The sequence below is a fragment of the Bombina bombina genome, chromosome 6 (assembly GCF_027579735.1).
Source record: "Bombina bombina isolate aBomBom1 chromosome 6, aBomBom1.pri, whole genome shotgun sequence".
In the NCBI taxonomy this organism is placed as follows: domain Eukaryota; kingdom Metazoa; phylum Chordata; class Amphibia; order Anura; family Bombinatoridae; genus Bombina; species Bombina bombina.
The window spans coordinates 1,158,784,354-1,158,807,332 of record NC_069504.1 but is presented as its reverse complement, the minus strand read 5'-3'; the positions used below and the strand labels follow the sequence as shown (position 1 = coordinate 1,158,807,332).

Below are 22,979 nucleotides of genomic sequence, written 5' to 3'. Positions count from 1 at the left end.
TACCCCAGACATAGCCAATGAGCTTGTACCCTCTTACCCTAGACATAGCCACTGAGCTTGTACCCCCTTACCCCAGACATAGCCACTGAGCTTGCATCCCCTCACCCCAGACATAGCCACTGAGCTTGCATCCCCTCACCCCAGACATAGCCACTGAGCTTGCATCCCCTCACCCCAGACATAGCCACTGAGCTTGTACCCCCTTACCCCAGACATAGCCACTGAGCTTGCACCCCCTTACCCCAGACATAGCCACTGAGCTTGCACCCCCTTACCCCAGACATAGCCGCTGAGCTTGTACCCCCTTACCCCAGACATAGCCGCTGAGCTTGTACCCCCTTACCCCACACATAGCCACTGAGCTTGTACCCCCTTACCCCACACATACCCACTGAGCTTGCACCCCCTTACCCCACACATAGCCACTGAGATTGTACCCTCTTATCCTAGACATAGTCACTGAGCTTGTACCCCCTTACCCCAGACATAGCCACTGAGCTTGTACCCCCTTACCCCAGACATAGCCACTGAGATTGTACCCCCTTACCCTAGACATAGCCACTGAGCTTGTACCCCTTTACCCCAGACATAGCCACTGAGATTGTACCCTCTTACCCCAGACATAGCCACTGAGCTTGTACCCCTTACCCCAGATATAGCCACTGAGCTTGTACCCCCTTACTCCAGACATAGTCACTGAGCTTGTACTCCCTTACACCAGACATATTCACTGAGCTTGTACCCCCTTACTCCAGACATAGCCACTGAGCTTGTACTCCCTTACCCCAGACAGTCACTGAGCTTGTACCCCCTTACCCCAGACATAGCCACTGAGCTTGAACTCCCTTACCCCACACAGTCACTGAGCTTGTACCCCCTTACCCCACACATAGCCACTGAGCTTGTACTCCCTTACTCCAGACATAGTCAATGAGCTTGTACTCCGTTAACCCACACATAGTCACAGAGCTTGTACCCCCTTACCCCAGACATAGTCACTGAGCTTGTACTCCCTTACTCCAGACATAGCCACTGAGCTTGTACCCCCTTACCCCAGACATAGCCACTGAGCTTGTACCCCCTTACTCCAGACATAGCCACTGAGCTTGTACTCCATTAACCCACAGTCACTGAGCTTGTACTCCATTAACCCACACATAGTCACTGAGCTTGAACCCCCTTACCCCAGACATAGTCACTGAGCTTGTACCCCCTTACCCAATACATAGCCACTGAGCTTGTACCCCCTTACCCCATACATAGCCACTGAGCTTGTACCCTCTTACCCTAGACATAGCCACTGAGCTTGTACCCCCTTACCCAAGACATAGCCACTGAGCTTGTACCCCCTTACCCCAGACATAGTCACTGAGCTTGTACCCCCTTACCCCAGACATAGCAACTGAGCTTGTACCCCCTTACCCCAGACATAGCCACTGAGCTTGTACCCTTTTACCCCAGACATAGCCACTGAGCTTGTACCCCCTAACCCCAGACATAGCCACTTAGCTTGTACCCCCTTACCCCAGACATAGCCACTGAGCTTCTACTCCCTTACCCCAGACATAGCCACTGAGCTTGTACCCCCTTACCCCAGACATAGTCACTGAGCTCCTTACCCCAGACATAGCAACTCAGCTTGTACCCCCTTACCCCAGACATAGCCACTGAGCTTGTACCCCTTTACCCCCGACATAGCCACTGAGCTTGTACCCCCTTACCCCAGGCATAGCCACTGAGCTTGTACCCCCTCACCCCAGACATAGCCACTGAGCTTGCATCCCCTCACCCCAGACATAGCCACTGAGCTTGCACCCCCTTACCCCAGACATAGCCACTGAGCTTGCACCCCCTTACCCCAGACATAGCCACTGAGCTTGCACCCCCTTACCACAGACATAGCCACTGAGCTTGTACCCCCTTACCCCAGACATAGCCGCTGAGCTTGTACCCCCTTACCCCACACATAGCCACTGAGCTTGTACCCCCTTACCCCAGACATAGCCACTGAGCTTGTACCCCCTTACCCCACACATAGCCACAGAGATTGTACCCCCTTACCCTAGACATAGCCACTGAGCTTGCACCCCCTCACCCCAGACATAGCCACTGAGCTTGCACCCCCTTACCCCAGACATACCCACTGAGCTTGCACCCCCTTACCCCACACATAGCCACTGAGATTGTACCCTCTTATCCTAGACATAGTCACTGAGCTTGTACCCCCTTACCCCAGACATAGCCACTGAGCTTGTACCCCCTTACCCAACACATAGCCACTGAGCTTGTACCCCCTTACCCCAGACATAGCCACTGAGCTTGTACCCCCTTACCCAACACATAGCCACTGAGCTTGTACCCCCTTACCCCAGACATAGCCACTGAGATTGTACCCTCTTACCCCAGACATAGCCACTGAGCTTGTACCCCTTACCCCAGATATAGCCACTGAGCTTGTACCCCCTTACTCCAGACATAGTCACTGAGCTTGTACTCCCTTACACCAGACATAGCCACTGAGCTTGTACCCCCTTACCCCAGACATAGTCACTGAGCTTGTACTCCCTTACTCCAGACATATTCACTGAGCTTGTACCCCCTTACTCCAGACATAGCCACTGAGCTTGTACTCCCTTACCCCAGACAGTCACTGAGCTTGTACCCCCTTACCCCAGACATAGCCACTGAGCTTGAACTCCCTTACCCCACACAGTCACTGAGCTTGTACCCCCTTACCCCACACATAGCCACTGAGCTTGTACTCCCTTACTCCAGACATAGCCACTGAGCTTGTACCCCCTTACTCCAGACATAGCCACTGAGCTTGTACTCCATTAACCCACAGTCACTGAGCTTGTACTCCATTAACCCACACATAGTCACTGAGCTTGAACCCCCTTACCCCAGACATAGCCACTGAGCTTGTAACCCCTTACCCCAGAAATAGTCACTGAGATTGTACCCCCTTACCCAATACATAGCCACTGAGCTTGTACCCCCTTACCCCATACATAGCCACTGAGCTTGTACCCTCTTACCCTAGACATAGCCACTGAGCTTGTACCCCCTTACCCAAGACATAGCCACTGAGCTTGTACCCCCTTACCCCAGACATAGTCACTGAGCTTGTACCCCCTTACCCCAGACATAGCAACTGAGCTTGTACCCCCTTACCCCAGACATAGCCACTGAGCTTGTACCCTTTTACCCCCGACATAGCCACTGAGCTTGTACCCCCTTACCCCCGACATAGCCACTGAGCTTGTACCCCCTTACCCCAGACATAGCCACTTAGCTTGTACCCCCTTACCCCAGACATAGCCACTGAGCTTCTACTCCCTTACCCCAGACATAGCCACTGAGCTTGTACCCCCTTACCCCAGACATAGTCACTGAGCTTGTACCCCCTTACCCCAGACATAGCAACTCAGCTTGTACCCCCTTACCCCAGACATAGCCACTGAGCTTGTACCCCTTTACCCCCGACATAGCCACTGAGCTTGTACCCCCTTACCCCAGGCATATCCACTGAGCTTGTACCCCCTTACCCCAGACATAGCCACTGAGCTTGTACCCCCTTACCCCAGACATAGCCGCTGAGCTTGTACCCCCCTTACCCCAGACATAGCCGCTGAGCTTGTACCCCCTTACCCCAGACATAGCCACTGAGCTTGTACCCCCTTACCCCAGACATAGCCACTGAGCTTGTACCCCCTTACCCCACACATAGCAACTGAGCTTGTACCCCCTTACCCCACACATAGCCACTGAGCTTGTACCCCCTTACCCCAGACATAGCCACTGAGCTTGTACCCCCTTACCCCAGACATAGACACTGAGCTTGTACCCCCTTACCCCAGACATAGACACTGAGCTTGTACCCCCTTACCCCAGACATAGACACTGAGCTTGTACCCCCTTACCCCAGACATTGACACTGAGCTTGTACCCCCTTACCCCAGACATTGACACTGAGCTTGTACCCCCTTACCCCAGACATTGACACTGAGCTTGTACCCCCTTACCCCAGACATAGCCACTGAGCTTGTACCCCCTTACCCCAAACATAGCCACTGAGCTTGTACCCCCTTACCCCAGACATAGCCACTGAGCTTGTACCCCCTTACCCCAGACATAGCCACTGAGCTTGTACCCCTTTACCCCCAACATAGCCACTGAGCTTGTACCCCCTTACCCCAGACATAGTCACTGAGCTTGTACCCCCTTACCCCAGACATAGCCACTGAGCTTGTACCCCCTTACCCCAGACATAGCCACTGAGCTTGTACCCCCCTTACCCCAGACATAGCCACTGAGCTTGTACCCCCTTACCCCAGACATAGCCACTGAGCTTGTACCCCCTTACCCCAGACATAGCCACTGAGCTTGTACCCCTTACCCTAGACATAGCCACTGAGCTTGTACCCCCTTACCCCAGACATAGCCACTGAGCTTGTACCCCCTTACCCCAGACATAGCCACTGAGCTTGTACCCCCTTACCACACACATAGCCACTGAGCTTGTACCCCCTTACCCCAGACATAGCCACTGAGCTTGTACCCCCTTACCCCAGACATAGCCACTGAGCTTGTACCCCCTTACCCCAGACATAGTCACTGAGCTTGTACTCCCTTACCCCAGATATAGCCACTAAGCTTGTACCCCCTTACTCCACACATAGTCACTGAGCTCATACCCCCTTACCCCAGACATAGCCACTGAGCTTGTACCCCCTTGCCCCACACATAGCCACTGAGCTTGTACCCCCTTACCACAGACATAGCCACTGAGCTTGTACCCCCTTACCATAGACATAGCCACTGAGCTTGTACCCCCTTACCCCAGACATAGCCACTGAGCTTGTACCCCCTTACCCCAGACATAGCCACTGAGCTTGTACCCCCTTACCCCAGACATAGCCACTGAGCTTGTACCCCTTACCCTAGACATAGCCACTGAGCTTGTACCCCCTTACCCTAGACATAGCCACTGAGCTTGTACCCCCTTACCCCACACATAGCCACTGAGCTTGTACCCCCTTACCCCAGACATAGCCACTGAGCTTGTACCCCCTTACCCCACACATAGCCACTGAGCTTGTACCCCCTTACCCCAGACATAGCCACTGAGCTTGTACCCTCTTACCCCACACATAGCCACTGAGCTTGTACTCCCTTACCCCAGACATAGCCACTGAGCTTGTACCCCCTTACCCCACACATAGCCACTGAGCTTGAACCCCCTTACCCCAGACATAGCCACTGAGCTTGTACCCCCTTACCCCAGACATAGCCACTGAGCTTGTACCCCTTACGCTAGACATAGCCACTGAGCTTGTACCCCCTTACCCTAGACATAGCCACTGAGCTTGTACCCCCTTACTCCAGACAGTCACTGAGCTTGTACCCCCTTACCCCAGACATAGCCACTGAGCTTGTACCCCCCTTACCCCAGACATAGCCACTGAGCTTGTACCCCCTTACCCCAGACATAGTCACTGAGCTTGTACCCCCTTACCCCAAACATAGACACTGAGCTTGTACCCCCTACCACAGACATATTCTAGACGCACAGCTAATACCTTTCCATTGGCCAGTTAGGGCCAGGGTCCTATTGATAACAATATCAATCTCTGTTGCTCCATCATCCACCGCTATCTTCACCTCATCAAGTCGCGTTTTCAGTGGGGTTTGCCCAGCTGGAAATCCAGTAGCCACTAAAAATAGCAACAAATCTGGGTAAATAAATATACAGCAAAACAAACACCAAATAAGTTATTTTAAAACACTGATTTGTAGTGCTTTATTTAATACTTTATTCTAGGATCAGTTGTTAATCAGTAAGCGAAGCAACCTACTTCGTGCAAGTGGTCCTACAAGCCCCTTACTGCTCTCCGTAGCTTGGTTATTATCTATGCTGTCTGCCCGTCTGGTGACTGTGCTGTTTTATTGCAGCTAATGCGCATGGGCTAAGCTGAGCAGGCGGTCGGTAGCCGTGTGATTGGATAAAAGAGTGAGCAGACGGTCAGTAGCAGTGCAATTTGATAAAAGAGTGAGCAGACGGTCAGTAGCAGTGCAATTTGATAAAAGAGTGAGCAGACGGTCGGTAGCCATGCAATTGGATAAAAGAGTGAGCAGACGTCGGTAGCAGTGCAATTGGATAAAAGAGTGAGCAGACAGTCGGTAGCCGTGCGATTGGATAAAAGAGTGAGCAGACGGTCGGAAGCGCATTGCAATTGGATAAAACAGTGAGCAGACAGTCGGTAGCAGTGCAATTGGATAAAACAGTGAGCAGACGGTCAGTAGCAGTGCAATTGGATACAAGTGAGCAGACGGTCGGTAGCAGTGCAACTGAATAAAAGTGAGCAGACGGTCGGTAACAGTGCAATTGGATAAAAGAGCGAGCAGACGGTCGGTAGCCATGCAATTGGATAAAACAGTGAGCAGATGGTCACTATCAGTGCAGTTGGATAAAAGTTAGCAGACGGTCGATAGCAGTGCAATTGGATACAAAAGAGCATATGGTCGGTAGCCGTGCAATTGGATAAAAGAGTGAGCAGACAGTCGGTAGCCATGCAATTGGATAAAAAAGAGTGAGCAGACAGTCGGTAGCCGTGCAATTGGATAAAAGAGTGAGCAGACGATCGGTAGCCATGCAATTGGATAAAAGAGTGAGCAGACAGTCGGTAGCCGTGCAATTGGATAAAAGAGTGAGCAGACAGTCGGTAGCCATGCAATTGGATAAAAGAGTGAGCAGACAGTCGGTAGCAGTGCAATTGGATAAAAGAGTGAGCAGACGGTCGGTAGCCATGCAATTGGATAAAAGAGTGAGCAGACGGTTGGTAGCCATGCAATTAGATAAAAGAGTGAGCAGACGTCAGTAGCAGTGCAATTGGATAAAACAGTGAGCAGACGGTCATTAGCAGTGCAATTGGATAAAAGAGTAAACAGACAGTCGGTAGCAGTGCAATTGGATACAAGAGAGCAGATGGTCGGTAGCCGTGCGATTGGATAAAAGAGTGAGTAGATGGTCGGTAGCCATGCAATTGTATAAAAGAGTGAGCAGACGGTCAGAAGCGCATTGCAATTGGATAAAACAGTGAGCAGACGGTCAGTATCAGTGCAGTTGGATAAAAGAGTGAGCAGACGGTCGGTAGCAGTGCAATTGGATAAAAGAGTGAGCAGACGGTCGGTAGCAGTGCAATTGGATAAATAGTAAGCAGACAGTCGGTAGCCGTGCAATTGGATAAGAGAGTGAGCAGACGGTCGGTAGCAGTGCAATTGGATAAAAGAGTGAGCAGACGGTCTGTAGCAGTGCAATTGGATAAAAGAGTGAGCAGACGGTCGGTATGAGTGCAATTGGATAAAAGTGAGCAGACTGTCGGCAGCCGTGCAATTGGGTAAAAGAGTGAACAAATGTTCTGTAGCCATGCAATTGGATAGAAGAGTGAGCAGACGTCGGTAGCAGTGCAATTGGATAAAAGAGTGAGCAGACGGTCGGTAGCAGTGCAATTGGATAAATAGTAAGCAGACAGTCGGTAGCCGTGCAATTGGATAAGAGAGTGAGCAGACGGTCTGTAGCAGTGCAATTGGATAAAAGAGTGAGCAGACGGTCGGTAGTCATGCAATTGGATAAAAGTGAGCAGACTGTCGGCAGCCGTGCAATTGGGTAAAAGAGTGAGCAGACAGTCGGTAGCAGTGCAATTGGATAAAAACATAAATTATGCTTGCCTGATAATTTCATTTCCATCTGTATGGGAAGAGTCCACAGCTGCATTCCTTACTTTTGGGAAATACTGAACCTGGCCACCAGGAGGAGGCAAAGACACCCAGCCAAAGTCTTAAATATCTCCCCCACTTCCTCATAACCCCAGTCATTGTGCAAAGGGAACAAGGAACAGTAGGAAAAATATTAGGGAGAAAAAGGTGTCAGAATAAAAAATATAAATTTAGGGCCGCCTATCGGAGAACACGGGCGGGAGATGTGGACTCTTCCCATACAGATGGAAATGACATTATCAGGTAAGCATAATTTATGTTTTCCATCTTAATATGGGAAGAGTCCACAGCTGCATTCCTTACTTTTGGGAAACATATACCCAAGCTCTAGAGTACACGGAATGCTAACAGGAGGGAAACAAGAGAGGCGGATCCTAATATCTGAGGGCACCACAGCCTGCAAAATCTCTCTCCCAATGGCTGCTTCAGCAGAAGCAAAAAACATAAAACTTGAAACATTTTGAAAAATGTATGTAAGGAGAACCAGGTAGCCGCCTTACAGATCTAATCCATAGAGGCCTCATCTTTGAAGGCCCAAAAGGAAACCACTGCTCTTGTAGAATGAGCAGTAATCTACAGAGGAGACTTATGTCCCGCCATCTCTATGCTAAACGGATGACACTCCTCAGTCAAAAAGATAAGGAACTCAAAGAGGCCCTCTGACCCCTATGCTTCCCGGAAAAGAGAACAAACAGAAAAAGAGGTTTGTGCAAATTCCTTTGTGGCCCGAAGATAGAACTTCAAGGCACAAACCACAACCAGAATACGTTGTAAAAGTTCCTTCGAATTTAGGATTAGGACATAAAAAAGAACCACAATCTCTTGATTGATGTTGCGATTGACACAACCTTGGGAAGAAACCCTAACTTGGTTCGTAAAACAGCCTTATCGACATGAAAAGCCAGATAAGAAGGGACGCATTGCAAGGCAGCAACCACAGATACTCTGTGTGCATAAGCAATAGCCAGTAGAGAAGGAACATTCCAAGACAACAAGTTAATGTCTACTTCATGCATAGGCCCCAACGGAGCCCCTTGCAAAACATTAAGAACAAGATCTAAAAGGAGGAGCGTAGATCTAAACACAGGTCTGATCCCAGCACCTCTTGTGCAGAAACACAGACAGGGCCGAAAACTGTCCCGTCAGGGGACTTGCAGAAAATCCCTTCTTCAGTTCATCCTGGAGAACAGAATATGCAGGTCCTCGACACCTTATAATAGATGCGACCACCAACCAGCATACAAGCTTGAATGAGAGTAAAAAAGTAAATTTATGCTTGGAACGAAAAGAGCACAGAGCGCATCCACGAGTCAAGGTGAATCAAAAAACAATTTATTCCAAGCAATTAATATGTTGCACTTACAAGAAGTATTAAAAAATGACGCCTTAAACAAACACTCCAACCCGTCAGCTCAATGAACTCAGCTTCTACAGTACTTATCAGCCGGATACACTGTCCACACTCGATATCAAGAGTTCCTTACTTGCGGGCTGTTTCTCCCGGCTTGTCTCGGCTTGTTCTGAGTTCCAATGCGGCTGCAGGAAATAGTGATGACCAATGACGGGCTGCTCCTCCGTCTACGCGTTTCGTCCCGCCTATTAGGACTTTTTCAAGACCCAGAGATCAGCTAATCCTGTTCGTCGGAATCCTCCCTTATGTATGCGCCCCCGACACACCTCTTACGTGTTGCGTGCTGGCTTAGTGGTTTGCTGGTTCACACACCCCTCAAATGGACCAATGTGTGCTCCATACGTCAGAGCCTTATGTCCATTGAATGTCCCTGTATTCGTTTTACATAAATATATTGCACAGCGGTATTGCCTGAAACGATACTTGTATTAACATTTATAGGGATATTGCTTTCAAGCTGGTAGAACATCCGGACCAGAGGGCAGGCGCTATACATAAATAACATAAATCTTCATTCAAAGTTATAGTATATTTAATATTACACCCTATACACTAATTCTACTTATCTAAAAAACTTGATTCTTAAAAACAATAATGGTAATGGAACTAATACTGGCCTATTACCATAAACCAATATGAATTAGAATAATTTAAATAAATTCATGTTAATATTAAAACATCTGAAAAACATCAACAATACACAATTATTTCCATAAAAATTAATTTAAAATCTGAACACACATATTTTGTTAAAATATCCCTATCAAAAACCTCATCAAAATGTGAATTTACGATAGATGTTATCCTCTCTATATCAAATGCCTGTAAATCAAGGTCAATGTTTAATCCATTAGGAGTTAAACTGCCCAGCTCTTGTATCCATTTAGTTTCTTTTTGTCTGAGAATGGTTAATCTTTGATGAGGATTAACACCTATTGGAACAATTTCCAATATACTGATTTTAAGGCTACTTGGGTCTTGCTGATGGTATACCCTAAAATGTTCTGAAACACTATGTGTTTTTAACGCATCTTCTATGTTTTTAATGTGTTCATAACATCTCCTCTTTATTTTCCTCTTAGTTCTACCCACATAGATCCTCCCACATTCGCAGGTTAGACCATAAACTACAAATGTGGAGTGGCAATTGCCTCTAGATTTAATAGGTACTCTCTTAGTACTATTCCAGTTCATAATAAAGTCTCGATTCAAACTGTGAGAACACATGCAACAATTAGCCCTTCCACATCTGAAAGTTCCTGGTTTGTTTGTTACCCATAAGTCTAGGGTTCCTGAATTCGGTGCTTTGTTCTTGAGGGGGCCTCCAATTTTCGAAGGGGCTAATATATATTTTAAATTTCTGTTTCTTTTGAAAGTGACTATTGGTTTTTCTCCAATAATAGGTCCCAATATGTGATCTGCTTTTAATATATCCCAATGTTTGGATAATGTTCTTTTTATGAAACCAGCACCTTCACTATAAGTAGTGATAAATCTCATATTATCTTTACCTTCTCTACTGCGTATATTAGCTTCTTCTTAGACTTTATTGGCTATTAGTAAATTCTTACGTTCACAAGTGGCATTTTCTTCTCTGGCCCTTATGACTAGGTCTAAGTCATACTCTTTTTCTATCAATTTATTTTGAAGAATCTCTGCTTCTGTCTGATAGTCCTCAATTTTTGAACAGTTTCGTCTGATACGACGAAACTGTCCAAATGGAATATTCTGCTTCCAAATCTTCAAATGTCCACTGTTGGCATTCAGGAAGCCATTACTATCCATTGGCTTTCTATAATTTCTGACCATTACTGATTTGGAAGCAGAATCAACAAATAGGACTATATCAAGAAACTCAATACTAGTCTTAGACATCTTGTCCGTGAACGTGAGATTGAAATGGTTATTCCCAATATGTTTTTAATACTTTTTGTAAGTGCAACATATTAATTGCTTGGAATAAATTGTTTTTTGATTCACCTTGAGTCGTGGATGCGCTCTGTGCTCTTTTCGTTCCAGTTCTTAAAGTCAGCGCACCCCTGAGTGCCCTGTGTGAAGGAGCAGCACCACCACTCTAATCACTAAGGAGAAATCCACTGGGAGGATAGAAGAGATCCTATTGGTAGTAACATTACTGGTATTTCTACCCTACTCCTTAAGTCATGAAAGATATGCCTGTTGGTTCTTCTTTTTTATCTTAATATATTTAATAGCAACTATATTGATTGTGATATCCATTATAAATATAGAGTGTTTTTTGAAGTCTGACACTAATATTAGAGGTTCCAATATTGACATTAACTTAATTTTACACTCGTATTGAAGTTGTATTTTCACCACCAGTTTCTTTTGGGGTGAATTAATTAATTAGTTCTTGACTAATTGTACAGACAGCAAGCGCAGTAATTTTTGTGTAAATTTATGCTTACCTGATAAATTAATTTCTTCTATGGAATGAAGAGTCCACAGATTCATCCTTTACTTGTGGGATATTATCCTCCTGCTAACAGGAAGTGGCAAAGAGCACCACAGCAGAGCTGTCTATATAGCTCCTCCCTTAGCTCCACGCCCCAGTCATTCAACCGAAGGTACAGGAAGAAAAAGGAGAAACTACAAGGTGCAGAGGTGACTGAAGTTTAAAATCAAAAAATATAATCAGTCTTAAAATGACAGGGCGGGCCGTGGACTCGTCGTAGCATAGAAGAAATTAATTTATCAGGTAAGCATAAATTTACTTTTCATCTATAAGGTACGACGAGTCCACGGATTCATCCTTAAATTGTGGGATACAATACCAAAGCTACAGGACACGGATGAACGGGAGGGACAAGACAGATGGTTAAACAGAAGGCACCACTGCTTGAAGAACTTTTCTCCCAAAAATAGCCTCCGAAGAAGCAAAAGTATCAAATTTGTAAAATTTGGAAAAGGTATGAAGCGAAGACCAAGTCGCAGCCTTACAAATCTGTTCAACAGAAGCATCATTTTTAAAAGCCCATGTGGAAGCCCCCGCTCTAGTAGAGTGAGATGTAATCCTTTCAGGAGGCTGCTGTCCAGCAGTCTCGTATGCCAAATGGATGATGCTTTTCAGCCAAAAAGAAAGAGAGGTAGCTGTAGCTTTTTGACCTCTACGTTTTCCAGAATAGACAACCAACAAAGAAGATGTTTGATGGAAATCTTGGTTGCTTGCAAGTAAAACTTCAAAGCACGAACCACGTCCAAGTTGTGCAATAGACCCTCCTTCTTAGAGGAAGGATTAGGACACAGAGAAGGAACAACAATTTCCTGATTGATATTACTATTAGTAACAACCTTAGGAAGGAATCCAGGTTTAGTACGCAAAACCACCTTATCAGTAGGGTTGCACCGATACTAGTATCGGTACCGATACCAAGTACTTGTACTCGTGCAAATGCACCGATACTTAAACCGATACCTCCACTTACTACCCATATGCTATCTTGTGGCGTTTTTTTCAAACTGCATGTTCCCATTTCATTTAAAGCTGTAGTGGAGACTAAACTAAAAATGGTTTACTACTGTTCTGCCAATACAAATTGCTCTTATTTGTATTATTGTAGGAGAGATCACTGTACTGCGTTCAGACAAACCCCTGAAGTACTGGGCAGTTAATAAACTGAGATTTCCAGCTCTGGCTAAAATGGCCCAAAAATATCTTTCTGCCCCATGCAGTAGTGTGGAAAGTTGAACCTCCTTACTGATAGCAAAAACAGACTTATAGCTGAACATGCAGAGATGCTTCTGTTCTGTTCCTTAAAAGGAACTTGCCGCTAAGTTTTGAAAAATTATTCTAATTGCTAGATTCATTGCTTTTTATACTGCTAGTTCTCATCTTGCACAGTTATGTTCAAAACATACTGTACTCTGAGGAACATCTTAGCTTATATAATTACAGTAAGAGTACTCATAGGAAAAATTAAGTTAATACCAATGAAGACTCATCCTGCAATTATAGGACTAGATTTAGATTACATTTGATTGGTAAGCTTTATCAATGCTCTGTTCACATTTCCAACTCCATAGCCTTTACTGGAGTAGGACGTGTAAGAGCATTGGTAAAGCTTACCAGTCAAATGTAATCTAGCCCATAGTGTTGTTCACCGTGATTAAACAGTATTCTGTTCTATTTTTTACTGTATGGCACTTTTGGTTGGTTGTGATTTTATATTTGTTATTTATTGTTGTTAATATATTTTATTGTAATATTTTTATTTCTAAACATGTTCTGTGAACTATGTGACAAATAAAACCTGTTTTATTATTTCATAATGTCTTTTGAGCTACAGTCCTTCATAATTATAAAGAAGCAATCTTAAATATTTAGTCTGTATTGTGCTTGGTAAACTGTCACATGACATTAAAAAAAAGTATCGGTAATTGGTACCGGTGAGTATTTGAAAACAAGTATCGGTACTTGTACTCGGTCTTAAAAAAATGGTATCGGTGCAACCCTACTTATCAGCATGGAAAACAAGATAAGGCGAGTCGCATTGCAATGCAGATTCTTCAGAAACTCTTCGAGCCGAAGAGATAGCAACTAAAAACAGAACTTTCCAAGATAGGAGCTTAATATCTATGGAGTGCATAGGTTCAAACGGAACCCCTTGAAGAATTTTAAGAACTAAATTCAAACTCCATGGCGGAGCAACAGTTTTAAACACAGGCTTGATTCTAACTAAAGCCTGACAGAACGACTGAACGTCTGGAACATCTGCCAGACGCTTGTGCAGTAGAATTGATAAGGCAGATATCTGTCCCTTTAAGGAACTAGCTGATAGCCCCTTCTCCAATCCTTCTTGGAGAAAGGACAAAATCCTAGGAATCCTGATCTTACTCCATGAGTAGCCTTTGGATTCGCACCAATAAAGATATTTACGCCATATCTTATGATAAATTTTCCTAGTGACAGGCTTTCGAGCCTAAATCAAGGTATCTATGACCAACTCAGAGAAACCCCGCTTGGATAAAATCAAGCGTTCAATCTATAAGCAGTCAGCCACAGAGAAACTAGATTTGGATGCTGGAACGCACCTTGAATCAGAAGGTCCTGTCTCAGTGGCAGAGTCCATGGTGGAAGAGATGACATGTCCACCAGGTCTGCATACCAAGTCCTGCGTGGCCATGCAGGTGCTATCAAAATCACTGAAGCTCTCTCCTGTTTGATTCTGGCAATCAAACAAGGAAGGAGAGGAAATGGTGGAAACACATAAGCCAGGTTGAACGACCAGGGTACTGCTAGAGCATCTATCAGTACTGCCTGAGGATCCCTTGACCTGGACCCGTAACAAGGAAGTTTGGTGTTCTGATGAGACGCCATCAGATCCAATTCTGGTGTGCCCCATTGCTGAATCAATTGTGCAAACACCTCCGGATGGAGTTCCCATTCCCCCAAATGAAAAGTCTGACGACTTAGAAAATCCGCTTCCCAGTTCTTCACTCCTGGGATATAGATTGCGGATAGATGGCAAGAGTGAGTCTCTGCCCATCAAATTATTTTGGTAACCTCTATCATCGCTAGAGAACTCTTTGTTCCCCCCTGATGATTGATATATGCTACAGTCGTGATATTGTCCGACTGGAATCTTATGAATCTGGCCGCAGCCAGCTGAGGCCACGCCAGAAGCGCGTTGAATATCGCTCTCAGTTCTAGAATATTTATCGGGAGGAGAGCCTCCTCCTGAGTCCACAAACCCTGTGCTTTCAGGGAATTCCAGACTGCACCCCAGCCCAATAGGCTGGCGTCCGTCGTCACTATGACAAATGCTGGCCTGCAGAAGCACATTCCCTGGGACAGATGATCCTGTGACAACCACCAAAGAAGAGAGTCTCTGGTCTCTTGACCCAGATTTATCTGAGGAGATAAATCTGCATAATCCCCATTCCACTGTTTGAGCATGCATAGTTGCAGTGGTCTGAGATGCAAGCGAGCAAACGGAACTATGTCCATTGCCGCTACCATTAGTCCGATTTCCTCCATACACTGAGCCACTGACGGCCGAGGAATGGAATGAAGAGCTCGGCAGATGGTTAAAATCTTTGATTTCCTGACCTCTGTCCACGCAGGTGCTATCAAAATCACCGAAGCTCTCTCCTGTTTGATTCTGGCAATGAAACGAGGAAGGAGAGGAAATGGTGGAAACACATAAGCCAGGTTGAACGACCAGGGTACTGCTAGAGCATCTATCAGTACTGCCTGAGGATCCCTTGACCTGGACCCGTAACAAGGAAGTTTGGCGTTCTGACGAGACGCCATCAGATCCAATTCTGGTATGCCCCATTGCTGAATCAATTGTGCAAACACCTCCGGATGGAGTTCAAACTCCCCCGGATGAAAAGTCTGACGACTTAGAAAATCCGCTTCCCAGTTCTTCACTCCTGGGATATAGATTGCGGATAGATGGCAAGAGTGAGTCTCTGCCCATCAAATTATTTTGGTAACCTCTATCATCGCTAGATAACTCTTTGTTCCCCCCTGATGATTGATATATGCTACAGTCGTGATATTGTCCGACTGGAATCTTATGAATCTGGCCGCAGCCAGCTGAGGCCACGCCAGAAGCGCGTTGAATATCGCTCTCAGTTCTAGAATATTTATCGGGAGGAGAGCCTCCTCCTGAGTCCACAAACCCTGTGCTTTCAGGGAATTCCAGACTGCACCCCAGCCCAATAGGCTGGCGTCCGTCGTCACTATGACAAATGCTGGCCTGCAGAAGCACATTCCCTGGGACAGATGATCCTGTGACAACCACCAAAGAAGAGAGTCTCTGGTCTCTTGACCCAGATTTATCTGAGGAGATAAATCTGCATAATCCCCATTCCACTGTTTGAGCATGCATAGTTGCAGTGGTCTGAGATGCAAGCGAGCAAACTGAACTATATCCATTGCCGCTACCATTAGTCCGATTACCTCCATACACTGAGCCACTGACGGCCGAGGAATGGAATGAAGAGCTCAGCAGATGGTTAAAATCTTTGATTTCCTGACCTCTGTCAGAAAAATTTTCATGTCCACTGAATCTATCAGAGTTCCCAGGAATGGAACTCTTGTGAAAATTCTGGGAGCTGTGGCCAACCCGAAGGGAAGAGCCACAAACTGGTAATGCTTGTCCAGAAAGGCGAACCTGAGGAACTGGTGATGATCTTTGTGGATAGGGATGTGTAGATACGCATCCTTTAAGTCCACGGCGGTCATATATTGACCCGGTTCCGGATCGGGGGCTAACCCTTCATGCTGTCTTGGTGGCAGCAGCGGGCTTCTTGGCCTGTTTACCCTTGTTCCAAGTCTGGTTAGGTCTCCAGACTGACTTGGATTGAACAATATTCCCCCTCTTTCTTTGCAGTAGGGGAAGAGGTAGAGGGACCACCTTTGAAGTTTCAAAAGGAACGAAAATCATTTTGTTTGGTCCTCATCGTATTTGTCTTATCCTGAGGAAGGGCATGGCCTTTCCCTCCAGTGATGTCTGAAATTATCTCTTTCAGTTCAGGCCCGAATAGGGTCTTACCCTTGAAAGGGATGGCTAAAAGCTTAGATTTTGATTAAACATCAGCAGACCGGGACTTAAGTCATAACGCTCTACGCGCTAAAATGGCAAAACCTGAATTCTTTGCCACTAATTTAGCCAGTTGAAAAGCGGCATCTGTAATGAAAGAATTAGCTAGCTTGAGAGCCCTAATTCTATCCAGAATATCATCTAATGGGGTCTCAACCTGAGAGCCTCCTCCAGAGCCTCGAACCAAAAAGCAGCTGCAGTAGTTACAGGAACAATGCACGCTATAGGTTGGAGAAGAAAAACCCTGATGAACAAATATTTTCTTTAGGAGACCCTCTAATTTTTTTATCCATAGGATCTTTGAAAGCACAACTGTCCTCAATAGGTATAGTTGTACGCTTAGCCAGGGTAGAAATAGCTCCCTCCACCTTAGGGACCGTCTGCCACGAGTCCCGCATGGTGTCTGAGTCTGATATGGGAAACATTTTCTTAAAAGTAGGAGGGGGAGTGAACGGAATACCTGGTCTATCCCACTCCTTAGTAACAATGTCCGAAATCCTCTTAGGGACCGGAAAAACATCAGTGTAGGTAGGAACCTCTAGAAATCTGTCCATTTTATACAATTTCTCTGGAACTACAATAGGGTCACAATCATCCAGAGTCACTAAAACCTCCCTGAGCAATAAGCGGAGGTGTTCTAGTTTAAATTTATTAGCCGTCATATCTGAGTCTGTCTGAGGGAACATCTTTCCTGAATCAGAAATCTCTCCCTCAGACAGCAAATCCCTCACCCCCAACTCTGAACATTGTGAGGGTACATCGGATATGGCTAAATAAAGCGTCAGAGGGCTCAGCATTTGTTCTCACACCAGACCTACTGCGCTTCCCCTGCAACCCAGGCAGCTTAGATAAAACCTCTGTGAGGGTAGTATTCATAACTGCGGCCATATCTTGCAGGGTGAAAGAATTAGACGCACTAGAAGTACTTGGCGTCGCTTGTGTGGGCGTTAATGGTTGTGACACTTGGGGAGAATTAGATGGCATAACCTGATTCCCTTCTGACTGAGAATCATCCTGCAACATACTTTTAGTAGCTAAAATATGTTCTTTGCAATTTATTGACCTTTCAGTGCATGTGGGACACATTCTAAGTGGGGGTTTCACAATGGCTTCTAAACATATTGAACAATGACTTTCTTCAATGTCAGACATGTTGAACAGGCTAGTAATGACTACAAACAAGCATGAAAACACTTTATTTAGTGAAAAAAATAATCTTAAAAAAACTGTACTGCGCCTTTAAGAGAAAAAAAAGCATACACGTTCTGCAAAACTGCTTTAAAATGCACACATTTTTTCAAATTTTTGCAAGCAGACTCAATATGTGTAGTTAAGTTTGCCCCACAAGGAAATTTAACATTTAACCCCTTAATGTGCAAACCGGATTGAAATTAGGCCTAAATCCGGAAAAACACCCCCAGCACTGCTGTGGCGCCTACCTGCCCTCAGGGATAGTAAATATGGGGTAAAAGCTTCGATTTGGCCTAAAACATTCTCAAGGGCCCCCAGGAGTTGGAGCTTGCTGCTTGCTGAGTGAAAACAACTGCACATCTGAGGCGCGAAAATAGGCCCCGCCCATATCACTCGATGTCTCTACAGCCTCAAAGAACCGCACCAGAGCGGTTTTAAACTAGCCATGTGGGTTCTGAGACCCAAAAAATAAGCCAAGTGTACCCTCAATAAAGTTGCCCAAAAAACGTTGTTGCCCACAAAACGTTAACAGCACTCCCAGTTACAAAACGTTTGCCCACAAACATTCAAAAACTCAGTGTCAACCATTTTTTAATTAGCCCCTTATTGCAAGCTTAGTAATGCACTTCTATAGCTCTTAGGATTACTGCTTACCCTTACCCTCATGGGGATACTGTCAGCCTTTCTGAAATACACAGTCTCTCTAGAAAAAAATGACTGAACATACCTCACTGCTATATAGCATGAAAACATTCCTCACACTGAAGTTTCCTGTACTCCTCAGCCTCTGTGGGAACAGCACTGGATCTTAGTTACAAATGCTAAGATCATCATCCTCCAGGCAGAAGTCTTCATCCATCTGCTGTCTGAGAGTAAATAGTACACACCAGTACCATTTAAAACAAAAAACTCTTGATTGAAGAAATTAAAAACTAATATTTTATCACCTCTCACTTTACCCTTCCTAGTACTTAGAGTAGGCAAAGAGAATGACTGGGGGTGGAGCTAAGGGAGGAGCTATATAGACAGTTCTGCTGTGGTGCTCTTTGCCACTTCCTGTTAGCAGGAGGATAATATCCCACAAGGATGAATCCGTGGACTCGTCGTACCTTATAGAAGAAATAACTCTCAGAAACCCTCACTTGGATAGGACTAAGCGTTCAATCTACACGCAGTCAGCCTCAGAGAATTTAGACATTGATGAACAAAGAGACCTTGGTCAGCAGATCCCTGCAACAAGGTAACTTCCACGGAGGAGATGATGACATCCCCACCAGATCCGCAAACCATATTCTTTGTGGCCAAGACGGAGCAATCAGTATCACTGACGCCTGCTTGATTCCAGCCACTACACTAGGAAGTAGTGGTAACGGCTGGAAAGGATAAATTAGATTGAACCTCCAAGGCACCGCTAAGGCATCTGATAGCTCCGCCTCAGGGTCCCTGCACCTCGATCCATATCGGAGTAGCTTGGTATTGAGACGTCATAAGATCTTCCTAGCAAACACTCGGAATGGAAAGACCAATCCCCCGGATGAAAGGGTTGTTTGCTGAGGAAATCCGCTTCCCAGTTGTCCACACCCGGAATGTGGATCAATGACAGAGAACAGATGTGGGTCTCCGCCCACTTCAGAATCCGAGATACTTCCCTCATAGCTAGGGAGCTTCTTGTTTCCCCCTGATGATTGATGTAAGCCACCAAGGTTATATTATCTGATTGCAATATGATAAACTGGGACAAACCCAGCAGAGGCCAAGCCTTCAGAGCATTGTTTATTGCCCGAAGTTCCAAAATGAGATCAGGAGGGAGCTCCATAGGTCCTGTGCCTTCCTGGCACCCCAAACAGCTCCCCATCCTGACAGACTCGCAACCGTAGTCACAAACACCCAGGATGGTCTTAAGACAGATCTCCCTTGGGAAAAGAGAACTGAACAAAACCACCAAGAGAGCGATTATCTTGATCAGTTGTCCAGAGAAATCTGTTGAGACAGATCCGAATGATCGCTGTTACACTGCTTCAGCATGCGCAGTTGCAACAGTCTGAGGTGAAAACTGGTAAAGGGAATGATGTCCATGCTGGACACCATGAGACCAATCACCTCCATACACCGGTCCACAATAGCCTTAAAGAGGTCTCGAGGGCAAGACATGTTAAACTAGCATGCCATGTCTCTGGTCTGTTAGTCTCCATAGTCATGAGAATATTTCTATTATAGTACCCGTGATTATACCCTGGTACTTGACACAAGTGAACTCTTTTTAGATTATCTTCCATCCATGGGAACAAAGAAGACAGGAGAGATTCTGAATGGTCCACTCTTCGAAAAATTTCTTGAAGCCGTAGCTAGACCAAACGGAAGGGCAATAAACTGCAACCTTAGGAACTGGAAGTGGTCCTAGAGGATTGGTACGTGAAGGGAGCATCCTTCAGATCTATTGTGGTTATGAACTGCCCTTCTCGAACGAAGGGAAGAATGGCCCTTATTGTCTCCATCTTGAACGAGGGGACATTTAAAAACTTGCTTAAGCACTTTAGGTACAGAATCAGACGGAAAGCTCCCTCCTTTTTAGGGACCACGAAAAGGTTTGAACAGTATCCCAAACCCCTCACTGCGATAGGCACCGGGACAATAACTCTTAAGAGAACAAATCCCGTACACACCCAAGAAAGGCTTCCCCCTCCTTACTGTGTCAGGAAGACAGGAGGAATGTGCCCTTGGGTGGCGCTGAGACTTAAAACCTATCTTGAAACCCTGAGCTATGACCTCCAGGACCCATGGGTCCTGCACGTCCCTGAACCAAGTGATTGAAAGGAGCGACATACTGCCCCCTACACGATCCAGAAGAGTACCAGGGACCACCCAAACAAGCCAACAGACTCGGCGGGCTTCTTGCGCTGCTTAGATTTATTCCAGGACTGAGCCGGGTTCCAAGAGCTCTTGGTTTGCTCTGGTTTAGCAGAGGACTGCTGACATGGGCTTTATCAGAACAAAATCGTCCCTTAGATTAGTTCATATACTCTTGCGGTAGGAGGGCACCCTTGCCCCCTGTGGCCATGGAGATAATTGAGTCCAGGCCTGGACCAAACAAAAATTATTCCCTTAAAGGGGAGGCAAGAAGTCTAGACTTAGAAGTCATATCTGCAGACCATGACTTCAGCCAGAGCCCGACTGGCCTGAACAGAAAAAGCTGAAGCCATCGCATTCAAGTGATAATCTGTCACAGATAAAAGAATTAGCAACCCTCAAGGCCGCAAATCTTTCCTGAGTAACGTCGAGTGGACCCGCCACCCCGATCAAATCCTATAAAGGAGTTACACCAGAAGGTAGTTTCTCCAGCAACTGCGGCAACAGCCACCGCTGGTTGAAACAAATATCCTGTATGTTGAAACATCTTTCTTAACAGAGTTTCCATCTCTTATCCATGGGCTCTTCAAACTAAGAACTATCCTCAAGTGGTATAGTAGAACATTTAGTAAAGGTGAAGATAATGCCATCCCATTTATGGACGGAAACTCACAACTCCATTGAGAGTCCAGGAACGGAAACAATTTGTTAAAAGGGAGAAGATGGAAAAAAGGAATCCAATCCTGTCCCCTTCATTCTTAATAATGTTCGCCATCTAACAGGAGCGGGGAAGGGTAAGGCACCACCCTGTCCTCTGGCTGGGGCACTAACCACCTCATATGACCCAGACAGTACAGAGATTTATGACTCCTCTCTGATAGACACCCGGTCAGGAAAGAGGGAATGAATCACACGGTGTACAATGCAGGACCCTCCCTGCTATGAGAAAAAGCGAGTCAAGCTTGTAAGCTGCATGGCTCTCAAAGTAAAAGTGAAACCTGTATATTGCATAACAGCCTATGAGCCCATAACATCTCACACATAAAGCAGATTATTCCCCCTGTTCAATAATCCCCCTAAGGAGATATTAACCCTTGATTCAATACAGATAAAAGGGGTCACACTGTGACCCTGTCTTCTTGCGTTATCATACATGTATAAAAAATGAAACAATCTTACCAGAATCCACGCCGTGGAACAGGAACACGGCCCTTCAAGTGTGACAGATAGTAGCATCGCTTCTGACATGGACTTGAGTGAAGAAAGCAGGCAGCAAAACTTGTCAACGCTGATTGCCTATGGAGCTTTTAATATGAGTCGGGATGGTTTCGCAGAAAGACTCTCCCTGCATCTCCGGACTCTAACTTTCATCCATGCTCTCACTGAGAGGCTGACTGGACTACTTAAAACTCCAGTCCCATCTTGAAGAGGACTATCCTCTATAAGAGACTACTCCGAAATCTTCTAACACTTCTTTGCCAACCTCCTGTGACGAAAGGCAAAGAATGACTGGGGTTATGAGGAAGTGGGGAAGGTATTTAAGCCTTTGGCTGGGGTGTCTTTGCCTCCTCCTCGTTGCAAGGATCAGTATTTCACAAAAGTAAGGAATGCAGCTGTTGACTCTTCCCATATTAAGATGGAAAGAGTAGCCAGACGAAAGTAGCAGTGAAATTGGATAAAAGAGTGAGCAGACGGTAGGTAGCAGTGAAATTGGATAAAAGAGTGAGCAGATGGTCGGTACCATGCAATTGGATAAAAGTGAGCAGACGGTCGGTAGCAGTGCAATTGGATAAAAGAGTGAGCAGATGGTCGGTAGCCATGCAATTGGATAAAAGAGTGAGCAGATGGTCGGTACCATGCAATTGGATAAAAGAGTGAGCAGACGGTCGGTAGCAGTGCAATTGGATAAAAGAGTGAGCAGATGGTCGGTAGCCATGCAATTGGATAAAAGAGTGAGCAGGCGGTCGATAGCAGTGCAATTGGATAAAAGAGTGAGCAGATGGTCGATAACAGTGCAATTGGATAAAAGAGTGAGCAGACGGTCGGTAGCCGTGCAATTGGATAAGAGAGTGAGCAGACGGTCGGTAGCAGTGCAATTGGATAAAAGAGTGAGCAGACAGTCGGTAGCACTGCAATTGGATAAAAGAGTGAGCAGACAGTCGGTAGCAGTGCAATTGGAT

The 22,979-nt window shown here is 45.8% G+C and overlaps 1 protein-coding gene across 1 annotated transcript in view; it reads right to left on the bottom strand.

Annotated features, from left to right (window-relative positions):
* DERA (deoxyribose-phosphate aldolase) overlaps window positions 1–22,979 on the bottom strand; it is a gene marked incomplete at its 3' end in the record, with an annotated part of 370,477 nt that overhangs the window by 286,997 nt on the left and 60,501 nt on the right. The window contains 1 exon segment of the mRNA XM_053719141.1: window positions 5,583–5,717. Coding sequence (XP_053575116.1) covers window positions 5,583–5,717 — 135 coding nt within the window.